The sequence below is a fragment of the Pristiophorus japonicus genome, chromosome 14 (assembly GCF_044704955.1).
Source record: "Pristiophorus japonicus isolate sPriJap1 chromosome 14, sPriJap1.hap1, whole genome shotgun sequence".
Classification (NCBI taxonomy): domain Eukaryota; kingdom Metazoa; phylum Chordata; class Chondrichthyes; family Pristiophoridae; genus Pristiophorus; species Pristiophorus japonicus.
Window position 1 is genome coordinate 160807850 of NC_091990.1, and position 22856 is coordinate 160830705.

The 22856-nt window shown below is 42.7% G+C and overlaps 1 protein-coding gene across 2 annotated transcripts in view; it reads left to right on the forward strand.

The window, feature by feature from the left end:
- csrp3 (cysteine and glycine-rich protein 3 (cardiac LIM protein)) overlaps positions 1-22013 on the forward strand; it is a 41821-nt gene extending 19808 nt beyond the window's left edge. The window contains exons 2-6 of one of the 2 annotated variants that reach the window (XM_070899730.1): positions 921-1071; positions 3050-3218; positions 9719-9845; positions 16397-16490; positions 21520-22013. In XM_070899730.1, the coding sequence (XP_070755831.1) occupies positions 960-1071; positions 3050-3218; positions 9719-9845; positions 16397-16490; positions 21520-21596 (579 nt within the window). In that variant the 5' untranslated portion in view covers positions 921-959 and the 3' untranslated portion in view covers positions 21597-22013. Of the gene's footprint in view, positions 1-920; positions 1072-3049; positions 3219-9718; positions 9846-14916; positions 15031-16396; positions 16491-21519 lie in introns of those variants that run through there. The other variant, XM_070899731.1, reaches the window with a different exon arrangement.
- Positions 22014-22856: the final 843 nt, after the last annotated feature.

The window sequence follows — 22856 nt, forward strand, 5'->3', positions numbered from 1 at the left end:
GAAACTATGCCCCCTAGTTCTAGATTCCCCTGTGAGGGGAAACATCCTCTTTGCATCTACCCTGTTAAGTCCCCTCAGAATCTTATACATCACCTCTCATTTTTCTAAACTCCAATGAGTATAGACTCAACCTTTCTTCATATGACAACCCCATTGTCTCAGGAATCTACTTCGTGAACCTTTTCTGAACTGTCTCCAATGCAAGTATATCCCTCCTTTTTTAAATGAGAACAAAAATGTACGCATCTCCTTGCACTAAAAGCCAGCATTCTATTTGCCTTCCCAATTATTTGCTGTACCTGCATGCTAACTCGCTGACCTATGTTGACTCCCAGTCTGGATACACCTTAATTTAAAAATTCTCATCCTTGTTTTCGAATCTCTCCATGGCCTCGCCTCTCCCTATCTCTATAGTCTCCTCCAGCCTTACAAGCCTTGGAGATCTCTGCTCCTCAGATTCTGGCCTCTTGTGCATCCCCAATTTTTACCACTCCACCATTGACTGCCGTGCCTTCAGCTGCCAAGACCATAAGCTCTGGAATTCCCTCTCTAAACCTCGTTCATCTCTCTCCCCCTCTCTCTCCTTAAGACGCTCCTTTAAAATCTATCTCTTTGACAAAGCTGCCCTTGTATCTCCTTATGTGGCTCGGTGTCAAATTGTATTTGATAACGCTCCTGTGAAGCGTCTTCGGATGTTTTACGATGTTAAAGGTGCTATATAAATGCAAGTTGTTGTTGTTTCAGCCGAAGTTACGGCGGTAATTCCAGTGGAACTTCTACTCCAATTTCTTCCAGTGATTTTAACTTTTAGAAAGCTGCCCTCTCCTGAAATTGATAATCTCTTTATCATTTCTATACAGGTGTGAACGATAGTGAAAAATAACTTGTGTTAATGCTTTGTGATTATTTGTGAATTCCAGTTTGTTTTCTGGATTTTGGCTTCATTGTTTTCTGAGGAGATGCCGCAGTGGGGTGGTGGAGTCAAGTGTGCTGCCTGTGAGAAGACTGTCTACCATGCCGAGGAGATACAGTGCAACAGCAGAAGTTTCCACAAAACCTGCTTTCTTTGCAGTAAGCACGCTTCGTTTATCAGATTCCCCCAATGAGCTTTCTAGGGAAAGAAAACTAGCCTGACAACTGATACTTGGCAGCAGGTCACCACCTTCTCCTGCCCCCTCCCCGCCCCTCCAAAGATTCCCTTTGTGTGATCAGCTTGTTGCTTTCCAGAGATTCCAGATCCATTGTTGCTCCTAAACATCAACTGGTTCTTGCGTATGGTAGTATCAAATCAAACGTCAATATCTAAGTTAGATATCAAACCAAAGCTACCGGTGTAATAGTGTGGATATCTTTTAGGCTGCCTGCAAAATTCCTCTGAGGGCTCCAGGGTCTGATTAGGATGGGGATGCTTTAATCTTCCACCTATGGAGAAGGTGGCAGCGTCTATCATGTTTGAGGTGACTGATGGCTGTCCATTGTTTGCACATCAATTGGAGACTTGAGATTTTCCCCACCAGTCAGCCAAAAATAGAAATTCTTTACTGACTAGCAGCATTTTCAATTATTTTGTATTTTTGCTACCACTCTGACTGCATAACTGCCAGTTAACATTCATTAAAGGACACCCTTGTGTTGCTTGGGCTGGCCGGGTTGGAACAATCCGAAAGCTAAATCCTATTTTTCACCAGCGTACGTGCTATCCAGCTTTATGGAGGATACAAATGTTTTTGCCCATAACTCCCGAAAGAAAATCGCTCCAATATGCACTCTCCTCATCTGCCACTTTCGTAAATCCAAATTTGAACTGCTATAGCGATCTCTGCTTTTATTAGGAACAGATCCATCAATAAATAAATTTACTGAGATAACATTTGGGGTGAGGGGCAGGGAAGAAACCTTTACACAAAGGACACTAGTTAAATGATAACCTGAATGAAAACACAAGTATTTAACTATTTCTTTGTGTTCCTTGATAAGATATTTGGGAGCCAACTTGTGAAAAATGGCTATATAATTGAAATTGTGATGCTCCTTTACACAAGGTTTTTCTAGAGATGCAGCAGGCCTAAGAATGGTCCATATCTACCACATACCCATTGCAAACCTTTTCTAAACTGTATCTGGCCTTAGCTCCAGGATTATACCAACCAGAAAGGTCACAAGCTTAATACCTGATCTGTGTTGTTAGATGATTTTCTGATTGTGCAACAATGAGAAGAGTAAATGGGCTTCAATGTCCTCTGGGCTAAGATTTTGCCTGATGACAACCATTGCTGAAAAGTGGACATGTATGCATGCCAGATGAGCACAGTACTGGACTTGGCTATGATTGGTCAGAACTCAATTACCTGCAAGCACTTGCTGTTTAGGCTTGCACATTCAGAATATCACATGCCAGAGGTATGAAACTGTACCAGTGAATAAATTACTGCCTTCTGGAGAGGAGAGAAAGACAAAGTTAAGAAAAGAAAGTAAGTTGTATTTATATAATCGTGCCTTTCACATTCTCCGGAGTGCTTCACAACCAATGGAAAGGAAGGAATAGAGGGGAAACCTAAACTGCACTTGAGTACCTTATTCTCCTGTACCAGGTGTGTTTGAGGGGATGAATGGTCAACTACATGACCAGTTCAATGCACTCTCTGCCGTCACTTTGGTGTTTTAGCTCCGCTTGTTGCCATACTGGATGGTTGAAATCGAGCTGTAAAACCGGAGTGTGTACACCAGTTGATAACTTGGAATGCAATTCATGTGTCCCAATCCATGAAAATCAAACCAATTACCAGAGTGAGCCGAACACCTGCAGTATTTTTTTTTCAGAATTGTTGTAAATATATAAATGGGTTGAGGTTAACCATTGTTATTTGAGGTAATATCCTTGCTGCATTGAAGTGCACATTAAGACAATGAATAACTTGATGTCAGAAATTACAACATCCCACAATGATCCTTGTGCCAGTTCTAGACCAGAACCACCCCACAATATCTTCCTAACCAGCAGTAATTGCTATTTCTTTCTCTTCCCCCTCCCCGTCTTTTTCCTTTTCAGTGGATTGTAGAAAAGCCCTAGACAGCACCACAGTTGCTGCACATGAAGCTGAAATCTACTGCAAGGCTTGCTATGGCAGGAAGTATGGACCCAAGGGCTATGGCTATGGTCAAGGAGCTGGAACCCTTAGTTCTGAGGCTGGGGGAAATCATGGCACCCAGCAAGTGGAGTAAGTGTTTTATATTAAAAAAAAAATACAATTGTTCATGTCAGATGAATTAATGCACTGTTTATTGCTCTCATGCTAACCAGAAGTTACTGGGACTACATATCATATACAAAGTTATAGAGTGAGGATGAAAAATAACCTAGAAATCCTCAGAGGTTCTGGTATTTCATCATGACCAATCCTTTAGAGACAGGCACAGCCAGATACGTTGACATTTGAGTCACACCTATTGCAAGTATTTTGAACTGAGTTTATGATGGAGAAATCCAATCTAATTTTCCAAGTCTCCACTGAAATCCAGTATTAAAAACTCATTCTCCTGGTTCTGTGCTAGTATATCCCCAAGTGTAGCCATGGATGCTGATCAATGTTCGACTAAATATCCCCACGTGCAGTGCCGCATGAAACAAATCGCATTCAATTTGATTTTCACACTTGTGTGCACCTCATGCTGTTGCTATTTACTCCATTAGTCACATCACTACTGCAGTGTATTTATTACAGAGGAGGTTGAAACACTCAGCAGGTCAGGTAGCATCTGTAGGGAGAGAGTTAACGTTTCAAGGGGAAGGATTGGTGGGGTGCAGGGAGTTGAGAAAGAACAAGGGGAAACCTATCCCTTTTTTAAATGTTAAATCTCTAACTTCTTTCCGGGGTGTTTCCAGCATTTTCTGGTTTTGTTTCACACATCCAGCATCCACAGTACTTTGCTTTTGTTTGTGTAGAGTTCTCGAGCAGCAATATTTTGTGTGAAAGGCATATTTTGTGGTGTGCAGCTGCTAAGGGATACTGTTAAATATAATCAAAGGCACCACAAAGGTCTCCGATTCGATCTCTGGGTTGTGGTGAGTCAACTGATCTTGGCTGAGGCTTTGGTAAGGGCACCACACAATTGGCTGCCATAGCCTTGACAACAAAGACTTGTAATTATATAGTGCCTTTAAACTTAGTAAAACATCCCAAGACACTTCACAGGAGTGTTATAAGACAAAAATAAATAAATTTGACAGCGAGCCACGAGGAGAAATTTCGGCAGATGACCAAAAGCTTGGTCAAAAAGGTAGATTTAAAGGAGGATGGAGAGGCAGGGAGTTCCAGAGCTTGGGGCCGAGGCAACAGAAGGCATGTTCCACCAATAGTTGAGCAGTTATAATCGGGGAGGGGGGTAGTTGTGGGGCTGGCGGAGATTAGAGACTGGCAGAATCTGCAAGCAGTCCTACTGATCATTATACAGTGGTCCTTGTTCACTATGTGAGTCTGCAAGTTGCTGCAGTCACATAGAAACATAGAAAATAGGGGCAGGAGCAGGCCATTCGGCCCCTCGAGCCTGCACCACCATTCAATATCATCATGGCTGATCATGCAACTTCAGTACCCCATTCCTGCTTTCTCTCCATACCCCTTGATCCCTTTAGCCGTAAGGGCCACATCTAACTCCCTTTTTTGAATATATCTAATGGAAAAAAAACTGGCCTCAACAACTTTCTGTGGTAGAGAATTCCACAGGTTCACAATTCTCTGAGTGAAGAAGTTTCTCATCTTGGTCCTAAATGGCTTACCTCTTATCCTTAGACTGTGACCCCTGGCTCTGGACTTCCCCCAACATCAGGAACATTCCTCCTGCATCTAACCTGTCCAACCCCGTCAGAATTTTATGTTTCTATGAGATTCCCCCTCATTCATCTAAATTCCAGTGAATATAAGCCTAGTCGATCCAGTCTTTCTTCATATGTCAGTCCTGCCATCCCGGGAATCAGTCTGGTAAACCTTTGCTGCATACTCTCAATAGCAAGAATGTCCTTCCTCACATTAGGAGACCAAAACTGTACACAATATTCAAGGTGTGGCCTCACCAAGGCTCTGTACAACTGCAGTAAGACTTCCCTGCTCCTATACTCAATTTCTCTCGTTATGAAGGCCAACATGCCATTTGCTGCCTTCACTGCCTGCGTACCTGCATGCCAACTTTCAATGACTAATGTATCATGACACACAGGTCTCGTTGCAACTCCCCTTTTCCTAATCTGTCACCATTTAGATAATCTGCCTTCCCGTTTTTACTACCGAAGTATATAACCTCACATTTATCGACATGACATTGCATCTGCCATGCATTCGCCCACTCACCTAACCTGTCCAAGTCACCCTGCAGCCTCTTGGCATCTTCCTCACCGCTCACACTGCCACCCAGCTTAATGTCATAGACACATAGAAACATAGAAACATAGAAAATAGGTGCAGGAGTAGGCCATTCGGCCCTTCTAGCCTGCACCGCCATTCAATGAGTTCATGGCTGAACATGCAACTTCAGTACCCCATTCCTGCTTTCTCACCATACCCCTTGATTCCCCTAGTAGTAAGGACTTCATCTAACTCCTTTTTTAATATATTTAGTGAATTGGCCTCAACAACTTTCTGTGGTAGAGAATTCCACAGGTTCACCACTCTCTGGGTGAAGAAATTCCTCCTCATCTCGGTCCTAAATGGCTTCCCCCTTATCCTTAGACTGTGTCCCCTGGTTCTGGACTTCCCCAACATTGGGAACATTCTTCCTGCATCTAACCTGTCTAACCCCGTCAGAATTTTAAACGTTTCTATGAGGTCCCCTCTCATTCTTCTGAACTCCAGTGAATACAAGCCCAGTTGATCCAGTCTTTCTTGATAGGTCAGTCCCGCCATCCCGGGAATCAGTCTGGTGAACCTTCGCTGCACTCCCTCAATAGCAAGAATGTCCTTCCTCAGGTTAGGAGACCAAAACTGTACACAATACTCCAGGTGTGGCCTCACCAAGGCCCTGTACAATTGTAGCAACACCTCCCTGCCCTTGTACTCAAATCCCCTCGCTATGAAGGCCAACATGCCATTTGCTTTCTTAACCGCCTGCTGTACCTGCATGCCAACCTTCAATGACTGATGTACCATGACACCTAGGTCTCTTTGCACCTGCCCTTTTCCTAATCTGTCACCATTCAGATAATAGTCTGTCTCTCTGTTTTTACCACCAAAGTGGATAACCTCACATTTATCCACATTATACTTCATCTGCCATGCATTTGCCCACTCACCTAACCTATCCAAGTCGCTCTGCAGCCTCATAGAATCCTCCTTGCAGCTCACACTGCCACCCAACTTAGTGTCATCCGCAAATTTGGAGATACTACATTTAATCCCCTCGTCTAAATCATTAATGTACAGTGTAAACAGCTGGGGCCCCAGCACAGAACCTTGCGGTACCCCACTAGTCACTGCCTGCCATTCTGAAAAGTACCCATTTACTCCTACTCTTTGCTTCCTGTCTGACAACCAGTTCTCAATCCATGTCAGCACACTACCCCCAATCCCATGTGCTTTAACTTTGCACATTAATCTCTTGTGTGGGACCTTGTCGAAAGCCTTCTGAAAGTCCAAATATACCATATCAACTGGTTCTCCCTTGTCCACTCTACTGGAAACATCCTCAAAAAATTCCAGAAGATTTGTCAAGCATGATTTCCCTTTCACAAATCCATGCTGACTTGGACCTATCATATTACCTCTTTCCAAATGCACTGCTATGACATCCTTAATAATTGATTCCATCATTTTACCCACTACCGATGTCAGGCTGACCGGTCTGTAATTCCCTGTTTTCTCTCTCCCTCCTTTTTTAAAAAGTGGGGTTACATTGGCTACCCTCCACTCGATAGGAACTGATCCAGAGTCAATGGAATGTTGGAAAATGACTGTCAATGCATCCACTATTTCCAAGGCCACCTCCTTAAGTACTCTGGGATGCAGTCCATCAGGCCCTGGGGATTTATCGGCCTTCAGTCCCATCAATTTCCCCAACACAATTTCCCGACTAATAAGGATTTCCCTCAGTTCCTCCTCCTTACTAGACCCTCCGACCCCTTTTATATCCGGAAGGTTGTTTGTGTCCTCCTCAGTGAATACCGAACCAAAGTACTTGTTCAATTGGTCCGCCATTTCTTTGTTCCCCGTTATGACTTCCCCTGATTCTGACTGCAGGGGACCTACGTTTGTCTTTACTAACCTTTTTCTCTTTACATATCTATAGAAACTTTTGCAATCCGTCTTAATGTACCCTGCAAGCTTCTTCTCATACTCCATTTTCCCTGCCCTAATCAAACCCTTTGTCCTCCTCTGCTGAGTTCTAAATTTCTCCCAGTCCCCGGGTTCTCTGCTATTTCTGGCCAATTTGTATGCCACTTCCTTGGCTTTAATGCTATCCCTGATTTCCCTTGATAGCCACGGTTGAGCCACCTTCCCTTTTTTATTTTTACGACAGACAGGAATGTACAATTGTTGTAGTTCATCCATGCGGTCTCTAAATGTCTGCCATTGCCCATCCACAGTCAACCCCTTCAGTATCATTCGCCAATCTATCCTAGCCAATTCACGCCTCATACCTTCAAAGTTACCCTTCTTTAAGTTCTGGACCATAGTCTCTGAATTAACGGTTTCATTCTCCATCCTAATGCAGAATTCCACCATATTATGGTCACTCTTCCCCAAGGGGCACAACGAGATTGCTAATTAATCCTCTCTCATTACACAACACCCAGTCTAAGATGGCCTCCCCCCTAGTTGGTTCCTCGACATATTGGTCTAAAAAACCATCCCTTATGCACTCCAGGAAATCCTCCTCCACCGTATTGCTTCCAGTTTGGTTAACCCAATCTATGTGCATATTAAAGTCACCCATTATAACTGCTGCACCTTTATTGCACGCACCCCTAATTTCATGTTTGATGCCCTCCCCAACATCACTACTACTGTTTGGAGGTCTGTACACAACTCCCACTAACGTTTTTTGCCCTTTGGTATTCTGCAGCTCTACCCATATAGATTCCACATCATCCAAGCTAATGTCCTTCCGAACTATTGCCTTAATTTGCTCCTTAACCAGCAATGCTACCCCACCTCCTTTTCCTGCAAACTTGGAGGTATTACATTCAATTCCTTCGTCTAAATCATTAAAGTATATTGTAAATAGCTGGGGTCCCAGCACTGAACCTTGCGGTACCCCATTAGTCACTGCCTGCCATACTGAAAAAGACCTGTTTATTCCTACTCTTTGCTTCCTGTCTGCCAACTAGTTCTATATCCACATCAGTACATTACCCCAATACCTTGTGCTTTGATTTTTCACACCAATCTCTTGTGTGGGACCTTGTCAAAAGCCTTTTGAATGTCCAAATACACCACATCCACTGGTTCTCTCTTGTCCACTCTACTAGTTATATCCTCAAAAAATTCTAGAAGATTTGTCGAGCATTATTTCCCCTTCATGAATCCATGCTGACTTGGACTGATCCTGTTACTGCTTTCCAAATGCACTGCTATTATATCTTTAATAATTGATTCCAACATTTTCCCCACTAGCGATGTCAGGCCAACTGGTCTATAATTACTCGTTTTCTCTCTCCCTCCTTTTTAAAAAAAAATGGGGCTCACTGTCTAGGCTCGTACAGGAATTGCAACTTGGGTGAGATGCTGGAATGTCTTTTGCTCTGTTGCCGGAGCCAATAGTGAACATGCATTAAAAATGTTTTTAGCCCGAGTAAGTGGTACTGTTTCACACAGCTACACATTTTCTTTCCTTTTTACAATTTCCACCCTTTACTCCTGAAGGTGGTGACTTATGTTGGGTGTGGTTCCAGAGGCACTGCCACGACTCCCATATCCCACCCAAGCAAATAGTCATTCTTTGTGGGTGAGTCTACACTGAGTGTTGATGGGTTATTTTACCTTGTTCATTACACAACAAAGTCTAATCCTGTCCCCACACACATTACTTCCCGGAAGAGGCTACTGTACAGCGATGGAGTGATAAATCTTTTACCCCTCTAACCCAAGTGATCTAAAGGCAGTCTTACTACTCTCTCTGCCACTGCAGATGGGATCAGCATAGACAAGAGATCAAACTAAGATGATTTTCCCAATTCAACCATCAAGGAAAGCTCATAGCCATCCCCTCCAAGTCACACACCAGCCTGACTTGGAAATATATCGTGTTCCTTCATTGTCGCTGGGTCAAAATCCTAGAACTCCCTCTATAACAGCACTGTGTTAGAGTATCTTCACCACATGGACTGCAGTGGTTCAAGAAAGCAGCTCACCACCACCTTCTCAAGCAATTAGAGATGGGCAATAAATGTTGGCTTTGCCAGAGATGCTCCCATGACTGGATTTAAAAAAAAACTAATTAATAAATACTCTTTAAAAGAGGCTTACGCGTAGTTAACATTTCTGGAGAGGAGCTAGGGCATTATTTTAATATCTAATGCATGTAATCTATTTCCAACGCTTCAGAGGTGTGTAAATGTTGAGTTGAATATTGAAAAGTAGCCAAGGTTTTTCCACTGCCTGACAGTTTGCCTTGGGAAGTCTTAACCATTTTAGTATCTCCTATTTATCATGCTTGTTACACCTGCTATATACCTTGTCAAACTTTCACCCTACTTTATTTAATTTCCCTCATTTTCTTTTCTTCTAAGGGCTAAACCTCGTCAGTCAGCAAGCCCTAAGTCCTCCAAACTTGCCCAGAAATTTGGTGGTGCAGAGAAGTGCCCACGATGCAGCCAGTCTGTGTATGCAGCCGAGAAGGTGATTGGAGGAGGAAAGGTATGAAAATCTAACAAAGATATTCTTTCAGTGCTACAACAGTAAGAAGCCAGTCAAGCAAAAGACGAGAACGCTAAATCTGGTAACGGAAATGAGCATGATAGCTAGCATATTCAATGATTACTTCATTCAAGTATTCACAAAGCATTTCATATAAGCAACATGTCAACCTACGTAGCAATAATCCAAACAGAATCTACTGACTTTAACATTAAGATAGCAGTCCAAATCAGGCTAAAGGGATCAAAACAAAAATATCACCATGGATGAACAATCTTTAGTCACGGGTCTTAAAAGAGCCAAGAGACAAATTTTGAGAGGCATTATTGGGGAGATTCTGATAGATTGTAACCAATCTAAGATGATACTTTGTCAAAAAGTCTGACAAAAACAACCTGGTCAGCTACAACCCATGAAGCCGACAGCAATGATGATGAAATAATGAATTGATGTGATAAATTAGTAAATAGTAGCCAATATGGCTTCAGAAGAGGAAGATTCAGCTGAGGAATCTTGACCAATTTATCCCTCAATTGACATCACTAAAACATAGTCTTTTATCTCAAACTGTTTGTGGAACCTTTGTGTGTGTGTGTGTGTGTGCGTGCGCACAAATTGGCTGCCAACGTTTCCCTGCATTTTTGGGAAGTCCTGAGGTTGTGAAAGGCACTATATAAATGCAAGTTCTTTCTTTCTGTACCTGACCTTTTCCTTGACTTTTTTGAGATGATTTTATTTGGGGAAAACGATATCCCATGTGAACTGGGAAACTTTTCGACATGGTCTGCCTTAACTTCCTAAAAGTATTTGACAAGGTTCCACGCAATCCTATTACTTAAGCTTAAAGCAGTAGGAGTTTGAGGTACAATGTGAGAATAGAGAAGAAATTGGCTGAAGAGTAGGAAGCCGCAGGAATGATGTTGGGGTGGAGCATGCATTGTGCAGTGCCCCAGAGATCAGTGTTGGGTCTCTGGCTGACTGACTATTTCTAAGTTGCATTAATGATCTAGAGTCAGAAGTTCACTGCAAATTGGTCAGATTCACAAACTAGGAGATGTAGTTGATCTGAGGGAAAAGGCAAAGGAATGGGACTCTGTCGTTAGCTCTTTCAGAGAACCAGCACAGGTGTGGTGAGCTGAATGGCCCCATTTTGTGTTGTAATTCTACCAGGCCAGACTGGAAAACTGCTTTTGAGAGTTTGATTTCCTCTGGTTGGTGAGACCACCTCGTTTTCTATAGTGAGGGTAAGGAATTCACTGAGGTGAGAAGAACATGACTGTGACAAAAAGAATATGGCTACCACTAGCCTGCCTCAATCCTGGTTTTTGCAGACATATTTCCTTGACATGGCTATAAAAGGTAGCTCAAATACATTTTAATAAATATACATAAAATAATTCTACCAATGTACTACATGTTCTCGTATTGCTATTTTAAAAATGTGTGTTTTCCCCTTGTTTTTGGAGCCATATCTTGTTGGAAACCACTAAGGGTAGTTGACATGGAAACAAACGGGTTTTGTTTACTTCAACACAATGTAGTGTGCTTATGGCAGGAGTTCAATCCTAGCATTCCTTTTGTTCAATCCTGTCCCGCTTGCCACTCTAAACAGAGTATAATGTTTCTGCAAGAGTTCCCGCACTGACTCAGTGGGGATACATAGTGTTCCACGATTTATTGAGCTGTTTGGAGCAGGCACACCACCTGTCTCAATAGCTGATCCGAGCCAGGGAAAATCAGATGGCCTTCCCGCTTCCTGTCATTAGTGAACCCTGCTGGAACTTTGTGTGTGTGAACGTTGGAAAAGGATACGAATTAGTCTCTGCTGTCATTCCCACTACAGTGCTAACACTTTTTAAAAGGTGAATTCACCAAACCACGCTTTCCGTGGGGGGGAGCAGTGCTGGATGGATTGTGGGTGGCAGCTATGTTGTTGACGCCAAGTCTCCAACCCCTGCTTCCCTGCTGGGAATTCACCCTTGAGTGTCTAAGCTCGCATTATGAATGGTAACTTGGGTTATGTCCTGGAGGGCTGTTTCTGCCAGTGGAGCTACAGGCCAACATCAGGGGAGTCATAGCCTATGATTTGAGGGGAAGAGAAGATCAGCAGGGAGAAAAAAAAGAGGGGTGTCAATAATTCCAAGTCTAGATAAGAATTTTTCAGCCACTGTCAAAACATATAGGAAAAATCAAAGTGAAATTCTGGTGCCTGATAAACATACTCCCGAAATTATGCTATTTTATTCTACTGCCGTAGAATGAATTGATGAAACCCCTGTTACAAATCCATCTGTTCACCTCCAGAATCCACTCAAATAAAACATCTGGAAAATCTGTTCTGTGAACAACCAATGTTTTTTTTGGCAAAGTGAGCCCTACAGTTAAATGACCTTGGAGCAAGGGTGTACATATTTCTCCTTGTTGGGACCCCTCTGTAAGTATTGACAGACTCTTGGGGACCCCAGTATAAGCTTCTGCTACCGAAAGGGAAACCATTCTGTTATTGCAGTAAATGTTTTAATTAGTTATGGGAAAAATAAATGTGGTCAATAAATCAACAAATACAGAATTCTCAAGACACCATGTTCTGGGTTTGTGGTACAGACAGGCAGATATCTGACACACCTGAGGGCCTTGTTCGAATACCTAGACTTGGAATAGTAGAACTGGCACCACCTTCAGTGGTTAAAGACTTTCCCAGCTCACAGGAAAGGTTTGGGGAAATAAAATTACTAAGGTTGAGTACTGCTGAATAGTACTTTAAAAGTACTTTCCTAATACTCCACTGATTTTGATGGGAGGAAAATCTTTGGTTTATATGAACAGTAAAATTATATATAATTGCACAAGTTGTCCAGGTTCCCACTTCCCAGTTGGGAAAGTGTAATAACCATGGCAAACCTCCCTTACATACCACATCTTGCAAGATGGTTTATTCTTGACCTCTCAAGTTAAGTGTCACCACTGATGAAGTTAAATGCTTATGAAAAGCAATGTTTGCAATTATTTTGTTTCGACCACGGGTGGATTGAATGCTTGCGCTAATCGTATACAATTTTTAATGTTGCTGACCTGTGCAGACCACAGCCAACATTGAAGCTGGTGCACTACCGGGATGGTGCATTTGCAAAAGCAGTTTTGTTGCAACTGAACATGTGTCCATCATGTCCACGTGCATCGGTCTGGTGTTGCTGGATCCACCTTGCAATATACTGTGTGGTTTTAGCAGGAAGGGATAAGGTCATATTGTGGAACCACTTGACCAAGATGAAGGGTTAAGGCCCATGATGCAGGACAGCACCGAGACTAAGGGGAAGAGAGGCGAATTGGGAAGTAGTGATCAGGTTACACCAAACTGGGGTTTTTAAAAGGCTGAAAATTATAGGAGAAAAGACAGACTAAATTCCACAGTTTTTAAAAGTACTGTAAATGGGGCATTCAAGAACAAGGCGATGTGGATAAACAAGCTGATCACTGGATTGCTTTAAATTCACTTTACGTGGGCACTAAGTTGTGTTCTGTGAATCAAAGATTGAAGGTTTATTTGCAGCAATGTGTGACCTCTGATGTATTGTGTAAACCGCATCAAGATATAAAGCAGTCTGGTGTGAAATTTTATTCCAAGTAATTTTGAGGTCAGAATATTGTGGGGGAGGGCAGGAAACATTCAGTTGGAAGAATGATGGGATCATACTGCAGCTGTGGTGAGGTTGAGATGAGGTGGGTGGTGTTCTAGAGATGATCGCTTGCTGATGCAACAGGGTGGAACAAGATGTAAAAGCTGCCCATTCGCAACTGACCTTGGAGGAAGATAGAATCGGCACACGAGATGCAAAGCCTCTTGATGGGAGTTAAACTAACTAATGTGCAACATTTGTGCATGTGTAGTTACTTCAAAGACCTCATTGCAATGTTATCATTCTGACCATGGTCCTCCAAGTGTCAAGGGAAGTTGCATAAGAACATAAATAGGAGCAGGATTAGACCATTTGGTCCCTCCGTCATTCAATATCATCGCTGATCTTCTACCTCAACTCCACTTGCCTGCACTATCTCCATATCCCTTGATTCCCTAAATATCCAAAAATCTATCGCTGTCTTGAATATACTCAACGATCAAGAGTCCACAGCCAGCTGGGGTAGAGAATTCCAAAGATTCACAACCCTCCGAGTGAAGAAATTTCTCCTCATCTCAGTCCTAAATGGTCAACCCCTTATTCTGAGCCTATGACCTTTGGTTCTCGACCCCCAGCCACCCTCCTTGCATCTACCCTGTCCAGTTCTGTAAGAATTGTGTATGTTTCCATGAGATCAGTTCTCATTCTTCTAAACTCTAGAGAAAATAGGTTATGGCGAGAAAGCAGGAAGGGGGTACTGAAGTTTCATGTTCAGCCATGAACTCATTGAATGGCGGTGCAGGCTAGAAGGGCTGAATGGCCTGCTCCTGCACCTATTTTCTATGTTTCTATTTTCTATGTTTCTATGACTCTACTCAATCTCTCCTCATAGGACAATTCCCCCCCCCAAGGATCAGTCTGGTGAACCAAAACTGTGCACAATACTCCAGATTGGTCTCACCAGGGCCCAATATAATTGCAGTAAGACGTTAAGCGGGGTAGAGAATGCAGGCATAGATCCCGCTATCTCTCACATGCCAAGTGTGTGCTCTACCATTTGAGCTAATCCCCAGTATCTCCACATAAGCTAGCAGTAGGAAGCATTTGGAAGGCTATTTATGATTTTATATTGAGTTTAGTGGGATTCTATTTCTACCAATACTGGACACACTGGTCTCGTCTAGCTGGCAGCAACCACAAAGGAAACTTGCTGGATCTGCCAAGATCAGCTGCCATGAAGACTTGTTGTACCAGTTTCACTGGCACACCAATAAACCAAATATAAAAACAGCTGTTGGGTGCAAGTTCTACACTGAAATGCAACACATTATTTTGACCATTTATGAGGTACACTTTGATGTAAAGTTTTGGATGTGCTATTTGTGGGCTCGGAATGTAATGTATTTAATTTCAGAAGATATATTTACTCAGTTACTCTTAAAATGTCAATTTAGGAAAATTGGCAAAAGATCTCCATCGGAAATGAGAATTTGTTTTTCACACGGAGGGATGTGGAATGCACTACCTGAGAGGGTGGTGGAATCAGATTCCATAGGAACTTTCACAAGGTAATTGGACATGTACTTGAAAAGAATTTGGTTATGGGGGACAAAAGCTGGGTGTGGGACTAAATTAGATGGCTCTTTCAAAGAGCTGGCACAGCAACGAATGGCCGAATGGCCGCCTACTGTATTTGTAAACCGACTGCGGAGTGTCACATTCTGAATGTAGGAAACAGCGTCCTCAGACTCTCTGCATATGAATGAATTGCGCTAAAACTAGGCAATTAACAGGTACTTAAAATATTAGGATGCAGGATATGTGTTTTATTACACATGTACTGTCTCACCTTTTAAGAGATGAATTAACATCTCATTTCCTTCCTCAAATAAAGTGAAAGGTCAGTTGTCTTGAGGGAGAAAACACAAATCGCAAGCGTTGTCATGATTCCCATTTCCAGTTTTATATGCCGATATATCCATCATTATATACAAATAAAGATAAATTCTGCCTTCTCGTTGGAAGCTTGGTTGCCTCCCCACCCCCCCAATCTTGCATTTTAATTAAAGTTTCATTGTCTTTAAAAATACTCATGAATTTTACACAGTATGTAGAATAAATTGCTATGCAACTCCTCCAAGATTAGCTGTAAATTGAATTCCCAAAAGCCTTGGGGAAACTGTTCTGAGTTCCTGCCAGTGGCAAGAACAAGCTGCCACATTTCAATCAGGCCCATCAGTCACTGGTAAATGTAGAAATGTGTCCAGGTCGATCAATGTAAATCTTTACGGAAAAATATTTCACCCCGTATAAACTTGAGCTCAAATCCCTCCACAGCCTCGCACCTCCCTATCTCTATCCTCCTCCAGCCCCACAACCCTCTGATATCCAAGCTCCAATTCCGGCCTCTTGCACATCTCTGATTTTAATCGCTCCACCATTGGCGGCTGTTCCTTCAGCTGTGTTAGGCCCTTGGGTGAGAAGTGTATTAAGGAAAAGGGGAGCCAATATTTATACAAATGTTTTGCACATCATATGTTTGCCAAATACTTTGATGCAATAACACAGTCCGTGAAAATGTTTTGTTGTCTTGGAAAGGCATTGTTGCATTGATTCCACAAAATTATGGGGTGGTTTGACTGTTCTCCATCCCCAGGTACAAGGCTAGCATGTTGCATGCACAGTCTGAGGTTCAAGATGCAGCCGGTTACCCAACGTAAATGCGAGGACAAATGTGGATTATTTATTTTTCTCACTGTTGGGAAGACAAAAGTAGAGACAGTGAAGTGATCACTAATGTTTTTTTGTCTCCTGTAAAGCACCTGGGGACGTTTTACTACGTTAAAGACGCTATATAAATGCAAGTTGCTGTTGAGTAAAATCAGAAGTAATCATTCACTAAATCTTTGTAATCTTCACTTCAATAAATCGCAGGTATGGCACAAAACCTGTTTCCGCTGTGCACTGTGTGGCAAGAGCCTGGAATCCACAACAGTCACTGACAAAGATGGAGAAATCTACTGCAAAGGTAAGGCCCAACATATAATTAGCTGCTTCTTGTAAAGGACAAAACCAGTTGAATCAAGACTGTTACGCATGAGTGTCCTTTACAATGTAATGCATTCAATAGATCAAACCTTGCAGGAGTTTGTCACCATCCATTGCTCCTCGCAAAGAAAACCTATTTGCATTGTTTGGAATTAGTCGACATGCGAGCTATGTACCCTGTGATTTAAAAAAAATATATATATTTATTTTTTTAAACCCTGCGTGGACCCTTTAAGGGGCTGCATGGGCCATTCAAAATACGATGCATGCACGGTTTTTACATCACAAAGCCAGCTGCGCAGGTTCACCGGGGCAATACGCGGCCGCGCACCTTACGGGAAACACTGCACGGGAGGTGATTTATTCTTTTCACCAAGTGTTTAGGAACATATGATGTCGGCAGGTAAACTCCCTCTGGTCCATCGAGTCTGTCACAATATATACTCTCTCCACCCCACTGAAACCATGTGATTGCCTGAGAGAGGCAAAAAAACAGATTTTAAAAATCCAAGTCAATTTGGGGAGGAAAAAAATCTGGGAAATTCCTCTTCGACCCATCTAGGCAATCGAAACTAGTCCAAGCGATCCCTGCAGTATCTACCTTCTGTAAAAGGTGATCTCCGCCCCAGTCAGAAACAGGTCCAGCTCTCGCTTGAAGGAATTCATCGAATCCGCGTCCACTGTACGAGACGGCAGCTTGTTCCAGAGCTGAACTATTCTCTGGGGAAAGAACCACCTAGATCTGGCCTTGTACAACTTGAATATGGACCCCTAGTCCTCTCTAACCTATTGAATTGAAACAAACTTGTCAACTGGAGCATAATTTATTCCCTTGATTATCGTAGCTACAGCAAAGTACATTATCCAATTTGTTGACAGTTCAGACTAATGGACAGAAATGATGCCTGTGGCACCCACTGCACCTTGCAGTCGATGAATCACTAAAAGGGTGTTGCATATGTCTCATGGAATTGGAGAGCTATCTGTTGATGATGGTGGCAGGCTAGAAATAGCGGAATATTGCATAATCCAGGCCAATACTCCAGGGCCATACAAAACGGACGGTCTGCACCTGGGCAGGACCGGAACCAATGTCCTGAGGGAGGTAGTGTTTGCTAGTGCTGTTCTGGAGGGTTTAAACTAATATGGCAGGGGAATGGGAATCTATGCAGGGAGGCAGATGGAAGTAAAATGGGGGCAGAAGCAAAAGCTAGAAAGGAGATAAGGAAAGGTGGAGGGCAGAGAAATCAAAGGCAAAAATCAAAACGGGCTACATTACAAAATTCTAAAAGGACAAAGAGTGTTAAAAAAACAAGGCTTGCGAGGAGCATTCGTAATAAAGTGGATGAATTAACTGCGCAGGTAGCTGTTAACGGATATGATGTAATTGGGATTACGGAGACATGGCTCCAGTGTGACCAAGGCTGGGAACTCAACATCCAGGGGTATTCAATATTCAGGAAGGATAGACAAAGGAAAAGGAGGTGGGGTAGCGTTGCTGGTTAAAGAGGAGATTAACGCAATAGTAAGGAAGGACATTAGCATGGATGATGTGGAATCTGTATGGGTAGAACTGCGTAACACCAAAGGGCAGAAAACGTTAGTGGGAGTTGTGTACAGACCACCAAACAGTGGTAGTGAGGTTGGGGATGGCATCAAACAGGAAATTCGGGATGCGTGCAATAAGAGTACAACAATTATCATGGGTGACTTTAATCTACAGAAAGATTGGGCTAACCAAACTGGTAGCAATACAGTGGAGGAGTATGTCCTGGAGTGTATTTGGGATGGTTTTCTAGACTAATATGTCGAGGAACCAACTAGAGAGCAGGCCATCCTAGACTGAGTCTTGTGTAATGCAAGAGGATTAATTGGCAATCTTGTTGTGTGAGACCCCTTGGGGAAGACTGACCATAATATGGTAGAATTCTTCATTTAAGATGGAGAGTGCCACAGTTAATTCAGAGACGAGGGTCCTGAACTTAAAGAAAGGTAACTTTGATGGTATGAGACGTGAATTGGCTAGGATAGACTGCTGAATGATATTTGAAGGTGGCTAGGCAATGGCAAACATTTAAAGATCACATGGATGAACTTCAACAATTGTACATCCCTGTCTGGCGTAAAAATAAAAAGGGGAAGGTGGCTAACAAGGGAAATTAGGGATAGTGTTAAATCCAAGGAAGAGGCATATAAATTGGCCAGAAAAAGCTGCAGACCTGAGGATTGGGAGAAATTTAGAATTCAACAGAGGGTTTAATTAGGAGGGGGGGAAATAGAGTATGAGAGTAAGCTTGCTGGGAACATAAAAACTGACTGCAAAAGCTTTTACAGATATGTGAAGAGAAAACGATTAGTGAAGACGAATGTAGGTTCCTTGCAGTCAGAATCAGGTGAATTTATAATGGGGAACAAAGAAATGGCAGACCAATTGAACAAATACTTTGGTTCTGTCTTCACAAAGGAAGACACAAATAACCTTCCGGAAATACTAGAGGACTGAGGGTCTAGTGAGAAGGAGGAACTGAAGGAAATCCTTTTGAAGGCCGATAAATGCACAGTGCCTGATAGTCTGCATCCCAGAGTACTTAAGGAAGTGGCCCTAGAAATAGTGGACACATTGGTGGCCATTTTCCATCATTCTATAGACTCTGGATCAGGTCTTATGGATTGGAGGGTAGATTAGGTAACCTCACTTTTTTTTTAAAAGGAGGGAGAGAGAAAACAGGGACAGAGACCAGTTAGCCTTACATCGGTAGTGGGGAAAATGTTGGAATCAATTATTAAAGACGTAATAGCAGTGCATTTGGAAAGCAGTGACAGCATTGGTCCAAGTCAGCATGGATTTATAAAAGGGAAATCATGCTTGACAAATCTTCTAGAATTTTTTGAGGATGTAACTAGTAGAGTGGACAAGGGAGAACCAGTGGATGTGGTGTATTTTAACTTTCAAAAGGCTTTTGACAAGGTCCCACACAAGAGATTGGTGTGCAAAATCAAAGCACATGGTATTGGGGGTAATGTATTTGATGTGGATAGAGAACTGGTTGGCAGACAAGAAGCAAAGAGTGGGAATAAACGGGTCCTTTTCAGAATGGCAGGCAGTGACTTGTGGAGTGCTGCAGGGTTCAGTGCTGGACCCCAGCTCTTTACAATATACATTAATGATTTGGACAAAGGAATTGAATGTAAAATCTCCAAGTTTGCAGATGACACTAAGCTGGATGGCAGTGTGAGCTGTGAGGAAGATGCTAAGAGGCTGCAGAGTGACTTGGACAGGTTAGGTGAGTGGGCAAATGCATGGCAGATGCAGTATAATGTAGATAAATGTGAGGTTATCCACTTCTGGGGCAAAAACAGGAAGGCAGAATATTAGAATGGTGACAGATTAGTAAAAGGGGAGGTGCAACGAGACCTGGGTGTCATGGTACATCAGTCATTGAAAGTTAGCATACAGGTGCAGCAGGCGGTGAAGGCGGCAAATGGCATGTTGGCCTCCATAGTGAGAGGATTTGAGTATAGGAGCAAGGAGGTCTTGCTGCAGTTGCACAGGGCCTTGGTGAGGCTACACCTTAAATATTGTGTACAGTTTTAGTCTCCTAATCTAAGGAAAGACGTTCTTGCTATTGAGGGAGTGCAGTGAAGGTTCACCAGACTGATTCCCGGGATGGCAGGACTGACATGAAGAAAGGATCACATCATTGAATTCAGAACATTATTTGTTACGCACTTAACCTGCTCTGATAGAAAATATTTTGGAAAATGTCGATTAGGCTTATATTCACTGGAATTTAGAAGAATGAAGGGGGATCTCATAGAAACATATAAAATTCTGACGGGATTGGACAGGTTAGATGCAAGAAGAATGTTCCCGATGTTGGAGAAGTCCAGGATAAGGGGTAAGCCATTTAGGACTGATGAGAAACTTCTTCACTCAGAATTGTAAACCTGTGGAATTCTCTACCACACAGTCGTTGAGGCCAGTTTGTTAGATATAGTTAAAAGGGAGTTAGATGTGGCCCTTATGGCTAAAGGGATCAAGGGGTATGGAGAGAAAGCAGGAATGGGATACTGAAGTTGCATGATCAGCCATGATGATATTGAATGGTGGTGCAGGCTCGAAGGGCCGAATGGCCTACTGCACCTATTTTCAATGTTTCTATGTACTGAGGGAGTGCCGCATTGTTTGAGCAGGAGTCCCTCCGATGGGGCCTTCAGCTGAAGTGCCTTCTGCTGGTTCAAGTGGACGTTAAAGTTCTGGTGACTTCATTTGCAGAGGAGCTGGGAATTCTCCTGCAGTCCTGGCACTCCTTCCTCCCTCAATCAACATTGTCAAAAGTAGATTAACTAATCATTCATCTCTCTGCTGTTTGTGAGAATATACTGCATGCAGCTGTGTTTACCCACATGATAACACTGGTTGCATTTCATAGTAATCAAGTGTAGGTGAAGTGTTTTGGACATTTCATGGAAATGTAATTAAAGCAGTACATAAGTGCAAGTCAGTTCTTTCTTGATATCCAGAAAGCCACGATTGTTCTATGCATATTAAACATGTTGTGCCCATAAACAAACTGTGCTAAAATCGCAGCCTGTTAAACGTCAAACAATCTTGTGCTGTAATATTACACCATGTGCCAAATGATTTGTCAATTTGTTGTTTGTGTATATTGTATTGCACTATTGAAATGATGACTTTTTCAGAGTTGGGGTGAGCTGAGTGTGGTACTGACCTGTAACACACAGGAACACACCTTTTGGTCAGGAAGTAGAATGACGAGTTCCAGCTTTTATGTTACATTTCGGTCTGACGCATATAGTTGGATACATCCCCGAAATAACCAATGAGATAAATGTGGTTCTAGCAGTTTGAGCAGAAGAGGATCCAAATAACCATATTAAATGCATTAACAGAATGTTACCATATTTCAAGTGATATGATCAACTGAACACCTTTTAATTGTCTTTTTTTAAACAATTAACACGTTCGTTCGTTCTCCCTGTTGCAGCTTGCTATGCGAGGAACTTTGGCCCTAAAGGAATGGGTCATGGACAGTCGGGTGGAGCTTTACCTACTACAGACTAAAGAAAATCTTCTGGCCCAGTCGAAGATGCATTTCATTCTCCAATTCCCCCTCGGTGATCACTTACCGTTCACCTTTCAAACCAATACCGTTCCCTGTAAAGCTGGATAAAACATTCGCAGTGTGGCTATAACTATCTTCATCCTTCAAAAGTCAGTCATAGTCACGATAAAGCATTTCAAATATAGACTGTGTCCAAAATGGAAGGAATGCTATAAATGATGAATACTAGGCAGGCAAAGTCCGAAACTATTGTAATGCAATGATTAATTGTTTAAAGGCTCATTTCCACACTGGAATTGAGCAGTGTATGATAAAATGCTTTACCCTGCTCATGTTGTTGCTATTGTAATCTTATCTAAGTTCCTATTAATCAATGTTCTGTAACACTAAATAAAGTATTATTGGCATCTAAAGAATTGGACAGTATTCCTGACGCTATGGGCTCAAAATTTGGCAGGTTTGTGCCCATTTACCACATGGCAGGGCGTAAACAGTGATTTTTTTTTTGGGGGGGGGAGTGGTGGAGGAACACGGTGCACAAAATTTAGTTCGGGGGTGGAAAATTCGGCAGCGGTTTTGCACCAGCAGTAAAATTATCGCCCGCCCGTTTTTGACTTCAATCGGCGTGCAATGCCCCGCTATTGCCGCAGGCAGGAAACTCGCCAATATCCTCATTTTCACCGCCGGCTCAAAAACCCGCCGGGAAAAACTCAAGTTTCGCCTGCTTGGACCCACGATGCACCCACACTAACGCCATCTTGAAAAACAGAGCAGAAGTGCAGTACTTTAAAAGGATTTGGAGGGAAGACTGCGTTTGAGGTATTTGTCAGTTTATAGTTTGTTTTTAAGGCTATTTGAGGACATTTAAAAGAATGGGGCTATAATATCTCTGCCATTATTGCTGGCTGCTTTTTCTATGCAGCATCGAGCTGGAAGAAGGCTTATTCAAGAGCATAATCGTCATCAAAGAGCTCGCAGACATATGGGGAAGAGACCTTGTCCCCTATGCGTTTACAGGTAACTGCGCTCATACCTGCAGCTGTCTTGAGGCACAGTGTGTTCGAAGGCTGCGCTTCCAAAAAGAGGTGGTCACAGATATGCTAGCTGATAAAGGCAGACCTACAGCCTACCTGCGGGAACAGGACTGCACTGCCTGTCGAGTTGATGGTGACTGCGGCACTTGCTTTCTATGCCTCTGGCTCCTTTCAGGCATCAGTGGGGGACATATGTTCCATCTCACAGTTCGCTACACATAGCTG